Below are 17,278 nucleotides of genomic sequence, written 5' to 3'. Positions count from 1 at the left end.
CTTTCCACCAAATGGGGTAAAACAAGTCCTTACATCTGCCTCGCTGTGTGACCTCAGGCAAGACACTGTCCTTCTCTGGGCAGTCATTGTACTAAGGGTTAAATTAGACCAGAGTTTCTCAGCCTCAGCAATGGTGACTTTGCTCCTATTGGAAACAAGTCATTTTCTGCTGTGGGGGGCTGTCCTTGGCACTGCAGGATGTTTAACAGCCTCTGCCCACTAGATGCCACTGGCATCATCCCCTCCAATCACCCAAAAATGTTCCCTTTGTCCCCTGGAGGTCAGAGTCATCTCCTATTGAGAACCGCTAGATTAAGTAATCTCAGGTTAATTCTAGCTTGGATATTTTAGGATTTATTTAAAGATTTAAAAATAATTTATTTGAAACTCAGCTTTAAGAAATTTGGGCTTCCCTTGTGGCTCAGCTGGTAAAAGAATCTGCCTGCAATGTGGGAGACCTGGGTTTGATCCCTGCGTTGGGAAGATCCCCTGGAGAAGGGAATGGCTAACCACTCCAGTATTCTGGCCTGGAGAATTCCATGGACTGTATAGTCCATGGGGTTGCAAAGAGTCAGACACAGTTGAGCAATTTTTCACTTTCACTTTAAGAAATTAAACTTGTATTATTATTTTTTAAATAACTTTATTTATTTTTGGCTCTGCTGGGTGTTCCTTGTTGCGTGGGCTTTTATCTAGTTGCAGCAAGTGGGGGCCACTCTCTAGCTGCAGTGCATGGGCTTCTCATTGTGGTGGCTTCTCTTGTTATGGAACGGGGGCTCCAGGACACCCAGGCTTATGTAGTTGCAGCACGTGGGCTCCGTAGCTGCGGCTCCCAGGCTCTAGAGCACAGGCTCAATAGTTGTGGTGCACAGGCTTCTTTGCTCCACGGCATGTGGGATCTTCCAGATCAGGGATCGAACCTGTGTCTCCTGTATTGGTAGATGGATTCTTTACCTGAGCCACCAGGAAAACCCCTACACTTGTATTGTTATTGCAGTGTAACAATAGCTGAAATTTACTGAGCATTCCCATGTCAGTGGTCATTTCATATGAAATAAATCACTCTCCAAGGTAGAGACCATTATTACGTGCCTATAGCACAAAAGGAAACTGATGGTGAGGGCAGTTAAATAACTAGATCACACAGCTAGAGTGTGGAAGGATTGCATTTAGTGTTCCGGCTTGTCTGATTCCAAAGCCAATACTATTTCTGTGTGTGCATGCTAAGTCACTTCAGTCATGTCCGACTCTTTGTGACCCCAGGCTCCCCTGCCTATGGGATTCTCCAAGCAAGAATCCCAGAGTGGGTTGCCATGCCCTCCTCCAGGGGATCTTCCCAACCCAGGGATGGAACCCGTGTCTCCTACGTCTCCTGCATTGGCAGGCAGGTTCTTTACCACTAGCATTACCTGAGAAGCCCAGTACTGTTTCTACTATGCATGTTTATTATAGGAAGATTAGAAAAGACAGATCAGCAAAAGGAGATATAGTACTTTCTGATAACAAAATTACTACGATGGTGGAGTCCAGACTTTTCTATTCCATTCACCTTTCTGAAGCAGTCTGGAAAAAGTAACAAAAAGCAACAAAGGAGAAGAAATTGCCATATCTGATAAAAGAAGGGCAGACCACAATCCCATCCTATTTGTGAAGGTGACAAGGATTGTGGGATTTGGTCCAAAGTGCAGAAGGGAACCAAGAGTGGCATGTGCTTCTGCAGCTCCTGAACAGGAGGTAGAAGTCCTCAGGAGGATTTTTCAACTCTACAAACCCTTCCTAATCCTGGCAAAGCCTGAAGCATGCACAGGGGAAGGGAGAGTCACTGAGATGTATGTGACAGTTCAGAGCTCAGATGAACCGAATGAAGAGACTTGAAGCCCCTTGGCAAGAAGTAGGGTGTTAAAGCGGCAGGTGAGAGAAAGGATAGATAGCAATCAGCCGTTTGGTTCTAAGGGTTCTCATTTTCTCTCTCAGTGAGTCAGAGACTTACTCAAGGAGACACTGAAGAACTGTGATATTCTTAGGTCTTTATACTTAATCTCCACTCCAAGTCTATTGCTTAGAGTAGAGATATTCATATATTTCAGGGAAGTGCTGGTGACAAAGGGTCTAAGATAATCCACAGGGTTACCTGCCCGCCCCAGCTTCCTTCCAGCTCCTGTCCACACACTTTCTTTAACAAATATCTGTGATAAGCAGCCAGCATGGGACCTACAAAAAGGTTGTGTGAGAAATAAGAGGAAAGAGAACATCAAATGAAAAATAAAGAAAAATACTGGAAGAGTTGTGTTATGAAGTCAGAGAAACTACTGAACTGACATTTCTCTGTAAAATACACACACAAAAAATGAAGAAATGATGACCTTCCTAAAATAAATCTCAAGATAAGAAATAAAAGGTTCAAAGAAGAGAATAAAAAGTAGATGGAGTTGAGAAAAGCAGTGTCGGAAGAGAAATGAAAGTGGGTGACAGAGAAGAGTGAAGCCACACTGTTATAAAAGCTTTACTGGAAACAGCAAAATGTGAACTATTAAAAACATAATCAAGAGCTTGTTACACAGGCTAAAGAAGATGGAACAAAATTAAGTAAGAAAGAGTAAGAAAGGACGAAAGAAAAGTGGTCAATACGGAAGACAAAGGAGATCCAACTTCTGCGTAATTGGTGTTGCTGAAGAAGAAAGAAAAAGAAATCAAACAAATAAAGCAGAAAACAATATTGGAACCTTTAATAGTAGAAATTAATTTACCTCTAATTCTAGAGGATTAATTAATTAAATGACTCTGAAGTCAAATTAATTTAAAACATATGCAAAATTTCTGTCTCCAAGTTAAAAAAAAATGTATAGAGACTCATCAACTCTGAGCTATGCCATGGCAACATGAATGAATTGAGGATTAAACCAAATAATGTTATGGATATTCAGGCAAAAAATTTGATGAGCTGTAAGGGGGAAGAAATCAGGCTGGCCTCAAATTTCTGCACAATGAAGTATTTCCTAATTCTCAGAAAAGAGGATGCAACGTCAGCCTTTTGTAGATACATTACATATGTATTCAGGGAATGTCTATTTTTTAAAAAAATGTACATATATAGTTGAAATTTGGAAAAATGAAGAAATTCATTTGTAATCTCACTCCTGCTCTACCTGTTAAGTACGTATTTCAGAATGCGTTTACGTGCATTCTTTCTCATGGGATCCTCTAGGATGTAGGTATCGCACCATTATTATTATTCCCAGTTTGCAGATGGATGAACTCAGTGACCTGACACAAGAATCCAGGGGCAAAAGCACCACACCCAGGTTTCCTGGCCCTCGGACCTGAACCTCTAGAATGACTCTGTCCAGGAGAACTTCTGCAGTGATGGGAATGTTCTACATCTGCTCTGTCTGGAATGGTAGACACTCGTCTTATGTAACTGTGGAGCACTTGGCATGTGGCTCGTGTGACCGAGAACCTGGAATTCTAAATTTCACTTAATTTTAATGAATTCAAACTTACACAGCCACCAGTGGCCCAGAGCAGGTATATTTGGACAGTTCTAGAGATTTCCTTGGCATTCTTTTCCCTTCTGAAAAAGAAATCTGACCACTTTCCATTTCATCCATCCCCCAACCACATCCGCATCAAGTCCTTCCAGATGCTGGCCTCTGGGGTCAATCAGCTTTCATAGTTAGGACCAGCCTTCTGGCTTCTCACCCCAGTCTTCTCGGACTGCAGTCTCCTTCGGGTAATCCCCTCTGAGAGTTTTAGCTGAGTCACGGCAGCTTCTGCTGGCAGAGGGCACAGGCTGGGGCTGTGAGCAATGTTTCACCTTGAGCTACACCTCCGTCTACCCCGTGCCATCTCAGCAAATTCCCCTTCCTGAAGCAGAACATCCAGACTGAACAGGGTGCCCAAGGGGCATACTGATGACTCTTGAGATGACCCAGAAAGTGAGCTTGCAAGAGCAGACACCTCCCCCGACCTCTGGACTCCAGAGGTTAAAATTCAAAGGAACAGGGCCTTGGGCTCATGTGACACTAGCCGTTACCCAAACCTGCCCTTGAGGGAATCGAAGGAAGATTCCATTTGGCAGACATGCAGACTGACTCTCCCTGTGGCCAGGTGGCTGGTCTGAGTTCACTGAACAGGGGGCCCAGAGGTAGAGGTGGGTCAGACGTGCTGTGTGCCGGAGTAAAACCAACCCCACTGGACCCCGCTCCCTGATCCACTATTTGGACCAGGAACCGTGAGATCTGCTCTTGTGCTCCGTGTGGCTTCTCCTGTGACCTCAGTTTCTGTCCCTGTAAAATGAGGCTTTTTAAACAGAACAGGGACTTCTCACAGAGCATCCTGTGATTCCTAGTAATCCGTGAACAACTTGACATTAGATCAGGATTGTGTATGTGTGAGCTCTTTTCTGGGACTTTCCACCCATTAAGACTATTTAGACAAGAGGTCATACATTGGTGACCATGGGTCTGATGCCTTTTACAGACATGGGTTATTTGGGGGGTTATTTTGGCCCGTACTTTCATTTTAATGAGCAAATAATTTAAAACTATGAAATGTCACATAAAAGCACAATTTAAAGCCTCTCTTGAAAAACCAGAGCTGGCATCCTGGGCCCCATGGCAACAGTCAGGAGCTGAGCGGCAGTTGCTGTTTTCAAGGGGCCTATACGCCCCACTTTACCAGAGTCCGCACTTCTCCCTGTTGTACCCATGACACGAAAGCCCAGTGCCAGCTGTAATTTATCAGCAAACTTGGTCATTTTTCTCCTGTGTTGAAAGATCGGTTGCCTGTACCCACAGCACTGTCAGAAGTGCAAATCAGACTCCAGAAAATGAAGTGATTTTTCTTAGGCTAGCCCACTTCACTCATCAAATCGTTCCTTGAACTTGAGTTTGTGATGCCTGATTTAGAGCATTTAGTCATTCATTTGGGCTTCCCCAGTGGCTCAGTGGGTAAAAAATCTGCCTGCAGCGCAGGAGACCAGGAGACATGGGTTCAATCTCTGGGTCGGGAAGATCCCCTGAAGGAGGAAATGGCAATCACTCCAGTATCTTTGCCTGGGAAATCCCATGGACAGAGCAGCCTGGCAGGCTACAGTCCAAAGAGTCGGACGCAACTGATTGACTAAACACACACACACACACACACACACACACACACACACACAATCATTCATTTAACAAATGTCCACTGAGGCCCTGAAGAGAGAGGTGAGCAAACACAGACAAGAACGCTGTTTGCGTGGAGTTTGAGGTCTGGTGGGAAGAGAGCTAATGATAAGTGAATGAATAAATTCTCCAGTCATTGGAAAGTGCTTGACAAGAATGAGGCTGGGTCGTGGGGATCAGATCGTGGACAGTAGTGTGGTCCATGAAGAGGTGACCTTTGAGATGAGGCTGAACAAGGAGGAGTGAGGCAGGCAGAGATCAAGGCTGAAGGCCGGGCAGAGGAGGCAGCAGGTGCAAAGCCCTGGAGGTGGGAACCGGCTTGGCTGGCTGAATTGCTGAGAGCCCACAGCTTAGCGTCTGCAGACCAGCTCTCTGATCCTATCTCCAGGCCTCCTGGCAGACTTTTGCTCTCTGGAACTCAGCTCTGGCCTAGAGGACTGCAGGGGTGGAGGGGTGGGGGTGAGGGGCAGCAGTACTTATTAATTCCTCACCAGATGCCTGGCACTCAGCTGGCAATTCTGAATCCAGTTTGCCCACAGGAAGCTCAGCCCAGGCAGGGGAGCTACTTGGGGTCACCTCGGCCCTGCTCCAATTCCTAACCAGCGAGGCAACAAAACACTGTTGACCCACTTACTGCCCAAGCCCCGTGAGGGCCAACGATCGACTTCTCGGTTCCTGCCATTTCCCTTGGGTTACCCCCCCTGGCTGACACGTGCTGGATCTGGAGTCATTTCTCCACACAAGATGGATGTTGACCTCCTGGCAAGAGCACCCAGAGAGGGAAGAGAAAGTGGGACAGAGCTAGAGAAACAGAGGGAGGGAGAAAAGAGGGGAAAGGGAGAGAGAGAATCCAGGCCTGGGACTCAAAAGCCTTTGAAAGGCCACCCAGGCATCCCAGAATTTACCAACACCCCCTCCCATCATATAATGTGCAGAATTTATTGCACTAAAGGACTGGCAAGATGTCACTCCTGAAGCAGAAGTGCTCAAATATTTACAGCAGGTTTGTTTACAATAATCCCAAATTAGAAACACTCCAGTTTCCATAAGCAAGAAGATCTCAGAGAAATTCTGTATATTTACAGAATTGAATACTATGCAGCTATGAAAGAGAGCAAACTGCAGACACACGCAGCCTCATGGGTGAACCACAGGCACCACACTGAGCATTTAAGTAAATTCCCAGAAGAGGAGGAAAAAAGCTATAGTGATGGAAATCATAGCCATGTTTTGAAGGGGTCCTGAGGACTGACCTGAAAGGGGCTGAGGGGTACTCTCTGGGGGGCTGGAAATGTTTTGTGTCTCTTTTTTTTGAGCTATAGTTGATTTACAATGTTTTGCAAGTTTCTGGTGTACGTCAAAGGGATTCAATTATATATATATATATATATTCTTTTTCAGGTTCATTCCCATTATAATTTATTATAAAATACTGACTATAGTTCCCTGTGCTGTATAGCAGGCCCTCTGTTTTCATATATGGTAGTTTGTGGTCCATGTCTGTGAGTCTGTTTCTGTTTCGTAAGTTCATTTGTATCATATTTTTAGATTCTGCATATAAGTTATATCATATGATATTTGCCTTTCTGACTTATTTCACTTAGTATGCTCATGTCTAGGTCCATACGTATTGCTGCTGAGTCATATTCCATTGTACATACTTACCACATTTCTTTACTGGAAATGTTCTGCGTCTTGATTGGGATGGTGATTGCGTAGGTTCATATATTTGTTGAAACACAGACTGTACACTTACTATAGATACATTTTATTGTGTGTTAATTATAGCTCATAAAGCTAATATTTTAAAAGTCATGTTTGTTTTTCTCGCCAGCTGTTGCTCTAAAAATGTATAGGGGACGTTCTTCCGCTATAACCCACATGGTCCTGAAGACCACGACTTTCTCCATCACTCTTGAGAAGTATTAATAATTAAAATCCTCCAGCTACTTGAATGCACACGCATGATTTCTGCATAGAAGGTAGAATGGTCAGTTTTCACCATGCCCTTCTCCAGGAGATCTTTCCAACCCAGGGATAGAACCTGCGTCTCTTATGCCTGCTACATTGGCAGGCAGGTTCTTTACCGCTAGTGCCACCTGGGAGCCTTTGTAATGCTGGTCAGGTTACTCAACCACTCTGTGCTTCAGTTTCCTTATCTGTAAAATGGAAATAAGCCTGGGGCCTACTTCATAAGGCGGTTGTGACAGTCACAACTAAACTGAGATCATGCAGGGACAGTAGTCGGAATGGTGTCTGGCCCGTAGTACGTTCTCAGTAAATGTTGGTTCTTAGTAGCCTTACTATGGTGCTGGTGGTGGTTGCTCTCATATGAATGAGAGCAAGGATGATAGCTTCCAGTTAGATCATGCTCTAGAGAAGACAAAATGGAAGGGAGAGGCTTCTGGAATGGGGAAATTGGGAGGGGACATGATAGTCATTAAGAGCGTCTTCTCGGGGGACAGTGGGAGCACGGATGAGATGTGATGGAGGGACACAGATGGCAAGGCCAGGCCAGTGCGCTTCAGAGGGGTTCTTTTGATCTAGGAATTTGAGAGATTCCACGGATGCTAGAGATCTAGAGCAGGAATCTGGCAAGGGCAGCCGCGGATCATGCAGAGATGTGGAGTGGTACAGAGCGCAAACTCTGGAGTCAGGCCACCTTGAGTTCAAATCCTGGGTCTGCCTCAGTAACTTAGGGCAAGATACCTGGCTTACCCCCTTTGCCTCAGTTGTCCCATCAGTAAAATGGATATTAATAATACCTGCCTCCAAGAGGAGCTATGGAATGGAAAGAGCTAATGCATGTAAATTACTAGGAAAAGTACCTGGCCAGTTGTAAGCACTTGTTAGCTCTCGTTATACTCGGAGTCCTTTAAATGTTTAAGGGAAAAGAGTTTAAAAATTAGAATTTCTGTTTAGATGTGCCGTTCACGAATTGCAACACCACCATGGGACCGAATTATCTGGGTCATAGCTTCACACGCATGACTAAACCAATGTCTTCTGTAATCCCCTCTGAAAAATAATAGGGCCTCTCGTTAAATGAATTAATACATGTCAAATGCCTGGAATTTAATAAATACTCAAAACATGTTGGTGGTTGTCATTATTACTATAATTATTCTGCTGCATACTGATGGGAGGCAGGATTGAGAAGGCAGTTCTAAACAGAGCTTCTCAGAGCTCAAATTTTCCAGGTGACCTCAACTATTATAATATTCTTTTCCTTTTGCTTCATACCTTTGTCAGGATAACCCAGGTAACAGGGTTACTCTGGCCTCACAAAATGGATTGAGAGGTGCTCCTTTTTCCCCTCTCTTCTCTGGAAGGATTTGGGTAAGATAGACATTATTTAGTCCTTAAACATTTGGTAGAATTACCATTGAAGCCAGCAGGGCTTAAAAGTATTTTTTTTTTTTTTTGCAGGGGGATTTTTAATGATTGACTCCATTTCTTTCAAAGTCAATGAAATAGTCTTTCTATTTCTTTCTCTAATAATTGAATAAGTTATGTTTTCCAAGAAGTTTTCTATTTCCTCCAGGTTATCAAATTTATTGGTATCAAGTGGTTCATGCTATCTATTTAGTATCCTTTTGAAGCTGTAAGATTAGATCAGTTCATGAGGGTGGGGATGGAATTGTGCTATGTGCTAAGTCGCTTCAGTCGTGTCCGACTCTTTGCGACCCTATGGGCCATAGCCTGCCAGGCTCCTCTGTCCATGGGATTTCCCAGGCAAGAATACTGGAGTGGGTTGCCATTTCCTCCTCCAGGGGATCTTCCTGACCCAGGGATCGAACCCAAAACTCTTATGTCTCCTGCCTTGGCAGGTGGGTTCTTTATCTACTAGCGCCACCTGGGAAGCCTGGGAATGAAATTATAGCTCTTATTAGAAGAAAGCATGTTTCTCTATGCCTGGCACCAAAGAAGGACCAAATAAGGATGTAAGGAGAAGACAGCCATCTATAAGTCACAAATGGTGTTCTCCCCAAATCTGCTGACACCTGGACCTCAGAGCTTCTGGTCTCCAGAACTGTGAAAAATAATTGTCTACTATTTAAGCCACCCAGCCTATGGTATTTGCTTGATTAGACACACATATCTTTTTCAAACTGAAATACCTATTGGCCTGTCAGGTGGTATATAAAACAGGATAGATGCGGCGTATCTTCCAAAGCCAGCAGCAAGCTTTGACAGCAAACAGTTGTATTATTTTTAAACGATGGATGCATGATGGAGCATGATACCACACATGGGTTGAAGAATGTCGTTTGCACCAGAATGACCTTGACTCCTTGGGGGCTTTCCATGTTTGTTCTTCTGCTTGGAGGCCCACAACAGTGACTGGAGCCTGTGTACTTCTGGCTCACGAGACCCGATGGCTAGATTTTCATGAATTTTGCTAGCTGGTTGTTGAACATAGTTGTTGACCTATTTAAGGTGAAATTTTATGAACTGGTGTTAAATAAAATGTATCAAAACAAAGGTAATAGATAGTCAAAGCTCATTACTTCCTAGTTGTGTTACTATTTTGTAAGGTCTTGATGTTATTTACACCTACGGTTATCTACTTCTACTATTATTCACCTCTAAATGTACAGTGGAAATACTGTATAGTGTTGTTATACTGTCCATCTCTGAGCGTTCTGTGCCCAGTGATGTAACTTGGTGGCTTGAAATCAGCCATGTGGAGGTATTCACACCACAGAAATCAGTTCAGTTCAGTTCAGTTCAGTCGCTCAGTCATGTCCAACTCTTTGCGACCCCATGAATCACAGCACGCCAGGCCTCCCTGTCCATCACCAACTCCCGGAGTTCACTCAGACTCACGTCCATCGAGTCCATGATGCCATCCAGCCATCTCATCCTTGGTCATCCCCTTCTCCTCCTGCCCCCAATCCCTCCCAGCATCAGAGTCTTTTCCAATGAGTCAACTCTTTGCATGAGGTGGCCAAAGTACTGGAGCTTCAGCTTTAGCATCATTCCTTCCAACTCAGCAGTGGCCACAGGACTGGAAAAGGTCAGTTTTCATTCCAATTCCAAAGAAAGGCAATGCAAAAGAATGCTCAAACTACTGCACAATTGCACTCGTCTCACAGAAATCAGTAAACACTACAAATCAGGGCTTGGCTTATTGTTTGGGTGCTTGTCTAGTCTTCAGGTGATGGGAAAATTTAATAATGCAGATCACACTTAAAATGTATTGTCTATAGCTGTGACATTATGAATAGCACAAAAAATGAGGAACTTTTGATCCAACATTTTTTCATGTGGATCATTTTTTTAAAGTCTTTATTGAGTTTATTACAATATTGCTTCTGCCTTATGATTTGGTTTTTTGATCATGAAGCAAGTGGGATCTTGGCTCTCCAACCAGGGAACAAACCCACACCCCCCTGCATTGGAAGGCAAAGTTGTAACCACTGAACCATCAGGGAAGTCCCCTCCTCCAGTATTTGAAAACCATCATTTGATTCAATAAAGAAGACACACCACTGATAAATGGACTAGTCATTGAGTCCATTTTGTCTTAATAATTAATATAAAGGAAAATATAACTGACATTCCAGGTGGCACTAGTGGTAAAGAATTTGCCTGCCAATGCAGGAGATACAGGTTCAATCCCTGGGTCTGGAAGATGCCCTGGTAGGAAATGGCAACCCTCTCCAGTCTTCTTGCCTGGAAAATTCCTAGACAGAGGAGCCTGGTGGGCTATAATCCATGGAGTTGCAAACAGCTAGACACAACTTAGTACACACACATTCATAGTGGAACTAAACTCATTGATCGATGACTTGAGTGAATTCTTAGCTGAATTGAATAGTAATTAAGAACTTTTACACACACATAGCTGCAGTTTTTCAGAGAGTCAGTTGTTAAACATTTCCCAGCACACCACTTGAGGAATACTAGGTGGGTAGAGTCTGATAAGGTCACTTGAGCTTGAGAAGAACTATTGAAAATGGTCCTATGATTGGCACAGATTTGCTGGTAAAAGTGCATGACAATATCTCAGTCATTTTCCTAGTCTCAACTCCCAGTCTGGTCAGGAGTAATGTTTGCGGAATGGAAGACAGTGAGTTGTACGTGTTGTAAGCATTGTCTCTGAGTTACAAGTATTAGTCACGTCAAGAAATACTTTGGGTTCCTACTAAAAGTTCCAGACACTGCTCTTGGCTTCAGGGACACAATCCCAGCCCTCCTAGAGTTTACATTCTAGTGGAGGAGAAAACCAGTAAGGTATAAACATCTGCTTTCAGGTTAATTTCATCAGTCAACTTGACCGTGCTAAGAGATGCCTAACTCGTTGGTGAAACATTATTTCCGAGTGTCTGTGAGGATGTCTCTGGAATAGATTGTGTTTGAATCAGCCTCAATCTGTTTTGCTTTGGATCTTTGAAATTGCATTGTCAGGCTGTCCTAGATTCTAGTAATCAGCTGACAATTTGGTTAAGAGAGTTGGCTCTGGAGGCAGACTGCTTTGGTTCACAGTCATTGCCTCGCTAGTGACCTCCTTGCATCTTAAATTGCCAATCCATCAAATGGTCATATTAATTGCACCTACTTCACTGGGATTTTGTGAGGAATAAACAACACCTGGTACTTAATCACCCAAGGTTGTTGCTATTGTTTAGTCACTAAATCATGTCTGACTGCTTTGCAATACCGTGGACTATAGTCCACCAGGCTCCTCTGTCCATGGGATTCTCCAAGCAAGAATACTGGAGTGGGTTGCTGTTTCCTCCTCCAGTGGATCTTCTCCACCCAGGAATCGAACCTGCATCTCCTACACTGGCAGGTGGATTCTTTACCACTGAGCCACCTGGGAAGACCAATAACCCAATAAATATCAGTAACTATTGTCACCCTTCATAGAGTGTGTACCAGGTATTGGACATGGTGCTAAATGCCGTGTATGGGTGCAGCAGTAGCTTCTGCTGCTCTCTCTGCTTCCCCTTTGGCACTCACCATTCTGCACAGGCCAGCAGCTTCTTACTGAACCCAGGATGCTCGGCAGGAGCATGTTCTCCGGCTGCTGCACAGGGCAGGCCCAAGTGCTGGGGAGTTAACGCTCCCACAAGCAACCCTCAACCAATGATGACCAAGAGTTGGCAGCTTCCTTGCCTCCCGGGGGGACTGAGGCCTGATCTACCCTTTCTTCAGGGGTCCTGATCAAGATCGCACCCCACCTGCCCACAGTGGTAACCGTCTCATTAAGACCTTATCTTGGCTTCCTTCTCTATTTCACTTCCTCAGTGCCCTTTCAGAGCTCTCTAGGATTGCCCGTCAAGCAAACTACTTTCACTTTCACACCCTCTCTCTCTTTTTGGCTGTGCCATGTGGCATGAAAGACCTTAGCTCCCCCACCAGGGATCAAACCTGTGCCCTCTGTGGTGGAAGCACTGAGTCTTAACCACTGGACTGCCAGGGAAGTCCCTCAAACCACTTGCACTCTCGTGCTCATCTCAGGGACTGCTTCAAAGACAATGAGGGTATTTCACGTGACCTTCGCACAGTCCTATAAAATGACAGGTATGGCTCCCCCACTTTATAGTTGAGTAAAATGAGGCTCAGATCGGTGACACCACCTGGTCAAGGTCTGAGCCTTGGGCGCGTACCCTCTCCACTGCCTCCCCAAGGAACGTGCCTCGGGGATGGGCCTTGCGCCAGGACCTCCTCTGTCCCCGCCACCCCAAGCTCTGCTGACCCTCCTAAGCTTGCATCTCCCCGCTGCAGGAAGGTCGCTGCCTGTTCGTCATCCTGCTCATGGCGGTGTACTGGTGCACTGAGGCCCTGCCCCTCTCGGTGACGGCCCTGCTGCCCATCGTCCTCTTCCCCTTCTTGGGCATCCTGCCCTCCAACAAGGTCTGCGCCCAGTACTTCCTGGACACCAACTTCCTCTTCCTCAGCGGTCTGATCATGGCCAGCGCCATCGAGGAGTGGAACCTGCACCGGAGAATTGCCCTCAAGGTCCTGATGCTCACTGGGGTCCAGCCAGCCAGGTAAGGCCAGGTAATGGGGTCCAGCCTAGAGGTGGGGAGGCAGAGGGACCCCATTCTCGGAGCCCAACCCCACCCTTCCTGCTCTGGTCATCCGGAGTGACAAACTCCTCATGTCCCACCATCCACTTGTTCATTCATTCCCCAAATATTTAGTGAGCCCCGCTCTGTGTGCCAGACACAGTGCTAGGCTCTTGGGCAGTTCTCAAAATTACATAAGAATCACTTGGGAGTCAGTTGAAACATTGGTTCCCAGACCTCACCCCAGGGATTCATGTCCAGTAGGTTTAGAGAGGGGCCGTGTTAGCAGTTTGACTCAGGTGACTTGGGGCTGAATCCTACCTTTCCTGCTCTGGGAGTGACCTACCCTCTCTCTGCCTATAAAATAATGGTATGAGAGTCTGCACAGTAAGTACTGGCTCTGTCATCCTGATTTTCTATTTATCAGCCAAGGTGCCCAGTGGGTGGGGAGTGGATGGAAAGATGGCCTTGGAGAGACAAGGAGATAGGGTCCATTCGTACGGGGCCTCGGGACTCTTGGATAGGATTCAGACTTTCATTTTAAGAGAATTGATTGGCCTTTAAAATGAAGTTGTTGTTCTTTTTTTTTTTTTTTTTTTTGCTGTTTGCTGCATCTTAGGGCGTCCTTCCCAGTAATGTTATTTAAATGCATAAAGCACATGTAGGAGTAAAAACAGCAACAATCACAGCAAAATGAACTTATCCAAATAATGTTTTAAAACCACACAAATTTGTGATAGAAAAAAATTTCTGAGAGAATACCATATGAACTTCTTTATTAACACAATAAACGATGAGATCTAGTGACAGCCTAGTAATTGTAGTTTTTGAGGCTGTAACCAAGTCCCTTCTAATAATACTGAACTTTATTGTTTTCATTAATCACTGAAGGAAATATTCAATTTCTATTGAAGTGAAAGTGAAGTGAAAGTGAAAGTGAAAGTCGCTCAGTCGTGTCTGACTTTTTGGGACCCCATGGACTATATAGCCCATGGAATTCTCCAGGCCAGAATACTGGAATGGGTAGCCTTTCCCTTCTCCAGGGGATCTTCCCAACCCAGGAATTGAACCCAGGTCTCCTGCATTGCAGGTGGACTCTTTACTAACTAACCTATGAGGGAATATTAGATGTTAGTAAAGTAGAGCTTCATTTACTCCCATCATTTCCGTCCTGAATTATATCCATGGCCCCTCTGTCTATGAATCTCTGCTTTAAAGAATTCTAAGCTGGGGATTCACATGACTAGATTGGCATTTTAAAAAAATTCCTCTTGGCTGCCACATGGGGAGCAAATGAGGCTGAGAAGCTGGATGCCTCCCAGGTGACTTCCTCCTGGACGAGGTTATATCTGACACTGAAGAGAGGCTGAGGCTACTATCAAACGCATTTTAGAGTTTGTTGTTGTTCAGTCACTAAGTTTTGCCCAGCTCTTTGAGACCCCATGGACTGCTGCACGCCAGGCTCTCTTGTTCTTTACTATCTCCCAAGTTTGCCCAAACTCATGTTCATTGAATTGGTGATGCCATCCAACTATCTCAAGCTCTGTCATCCCTTTCTCCTCCTGCCCTCAATCTCTCCCAGCATCAGGGTCTTTTCCGATGAGTCGGCTCCTCGTATCAGGTGGCCAAAGTATTGGAGCTTCAGTAACAGTCCTTCCAATGAATATTCAGGGTTTTAAAGTTATAACAATGAAAACAGTATGGCACTAGTTCAGAAGCAGATTTTTAAAACACACAATAAATAATCTGGAAGAAATCTAGATCTGTGGGGAAGGGAAGGATTCAATAAACGGTAGATGTTGATATAATTGATTCATTTAAAAAAATCTTCTTAGATCTGACTTTGCTTTATCAGTTTAGTTTAGTCGCTCAGTCGTGTCCGACTCTTTGCGACCCCATGAACCAGCACACCAGGCCTCCCTGTCCATCACCAACTCCCAGAGTTTACCCAAACTCACGTCCATTGAGTCGGTGATGTCATCCAACCATCTCATCCTCTGTCATCTCCTTCTCCTCCTGCCCTCAATCTTTCCCAGCAATGGGGTCTTTTCAAATGAGTCAGCTGGCCAGGTGGCCAAAGTATTGGAGTTTCAGCTTCAACATCAGTCCTTCCAATGAACACCCAGGACTGATCTCCTTTAGGATGGACTGGTTTGATCTCCTTGCAGTCCAAGGGACTTTCGAGAGTCTTCTCCAACACCACAGTTCAAAAGCATCGATTCTTTGGCACTCAGCTTTCTTTATAGTCCAACTCTCACATCCATACATGACCATTGGAAAAACCATAGCCTTGACTAGATGGACCTTTGTTGACAAAGTACTGTCTCTGCTTTTTAATATGCTGTCTATACATCTAAATAAATTCCAGGTGGATTAAGAGTTCAATGTAAAGGAAAAAAACCCACTAAATTTGGATTCCTATTGGTGGGAAGGACCAAGTGATGGCAGGCAGTCCGGGCATCAGTAGGCATGTTTGGGGGCTGATGAGAAATTCAGCAGAGCCTGAGAGGGTGCCTGGGAAGAAGGGACGAGGGAGAGGAGGCTGGAAAAACTGTTTAGGGTAAAATAGTGAAAAATCTTGGTGTCAAGGCATCTTTTTTTCTGCGATGGGTGCTATTGAGGATTTGGGGGCAAAGGAGAGAAAATTTAGGGTTGGTTCCCCTCTGGAACTATTTTACCTTGGGTACCTGAGGTCAGTTCACTTACCTACAGCTAGCCAATTTTCTTAAGAGCTAGAATAAGCATGCTGAGCAGATTTGGTTTCCACTGGTCACTGGCTCATCCTCGCTGGGCCTTGACTTTCCATCTGTAGACAAGTGGGATGCAAACTGGGACCAGGGGCCCCGGTTCTAGATCTGCCCCTAACTCCCTCTGTTCCCAGGCTCATCCTGGGGATGATGGCGACCACCTCGTTTCTGTCCATGTGGTTGAGCAACACTGCCTCTACCGCCATGATGCTGCCCATCGCCAATGCCATCTTGAAGAGTCTCTTCGGCCACAGGGATTCTCATAAGGACCTCAGCTGGGAGAGTGAGGAGACTGCGGGTGAGCCTGTGGGAAGGGACTGGGAGCAACTCCACCAGGGTGGGAGAGTGGGAGTGGGGATGATCAAGCCATGTCGGGGAAGGCAGAGGGGATGCACTTATTGAGCACCTACTATGTGCCAAGTGTAATAATGAGAATAACTGAGGATTAGCTAAATCAAACCACGGTACCTTTTGTAAAAAGTGCATTTATTGAGCATTTACTATGTACTAAGCAATGAATTAAACACTTTACGTACATTACCTCCTTGGCCTCTCAAAACACCCTTATGAAGTAGGTACTATGTAAATTGAAACAACAAGGAACTGTACTTCAGTGAGATTGGCAAAAATAAGAAGGCTGGAGAGTGCCCAATGTTGGCAGGAATGGGAGCCGCTGGAACTGTCTTTGCTGCTACAGAGTGTGAACAATCAGCCTTTCCTAAGGGCATTCTGCAAATATTTAATAAAATTAAGGGTTCATATACCCTGGAATGCAGAAATTTAACCCTGAATGCAAGTACCAAAAGTCCAGAAGGAGACTCATGTCATGTGACCATCTTTAGCGCAGCAGTCCCTATGGTCAAGGCCAGGGTTCAGATACAGCCACCACCGCCAGTAATGGAGGAGGTAGGTTGTGGAGAGCACCCTCACTGAGCACCAAACTGCTTTCTGGAGGAAAGATTCAGAGGAACATAAAGTTATATAAGGCTTCTCCACTGGCTCAACAGTCAAGAATACGCTTGAAATGCAGGAGCCACAGGGAATGTGGGTTTGATCTCTGGGTTGAGAAGATCCCCTGGAAGAGTGCATGGCAACCCACTCCAATACTCTTGCCTAGAGAATCCCATGGACAGAGGAGCCTGGCGGGCTACAGTCCAAAGGGTCACAAAGAGTCGGACACGACCGAAGCAACTTAGCATTCACGCATATTTATATAAATCTCATAAAACCTAGCTGTGATTGGGAAAGCCAGAATGAGTTATATTGGTTTGGCCCAAAAGTTCACTGGGCTTTCTGTAACACCTTATGAAAGTGAAAGTGAAAGTCGCTCGGTCGTGTCCGACTC

At 45.0% G+C, this 17,278-nt stretch overlaps 1 protein-coding gene across 1 annotated transcript in view; it reads left to right on the top strand.

Annotated features, from left to right (window-relative positions):
• SLC13A3 (solute carrier family 13 member 3) overlaps positions 1–17,278 on the top strand; it is an 87,119-nt gene that overhangs the window by 15,307 nt on the left and 54,534 nt on the right. The window contains exons 2-3 of the mRNA XM_018057964.1: positions 12,903–13,168; positions 16,068–16,231. Coding sequence (XP_017913453.1) covers positions 12,903–13,168; positions 16,068–16,231 — 430 coding nt within the window. The remainder of the gene's footprint in view (positions 1–12,902; positions 13,169–16,067; positions 16,232–17,278) is intronic.

The sequence above is a fragment of the Capra hircus genome, chromosome 13, assembly GCF_001704415.2.
Source record: "Capra hircus breed San Clemente chromosome 13, ASM170441v1, whole genome shotgun sequence".
Lineage (NCBI taxonomy): Eukaryota > Metazoa > Chordata > Mammalia > Artiodactyla > Bovidae > Capra > Capra hircus.
This window is presented reverse-complemented; position numbering and strand designations above follow the sequence as displayed.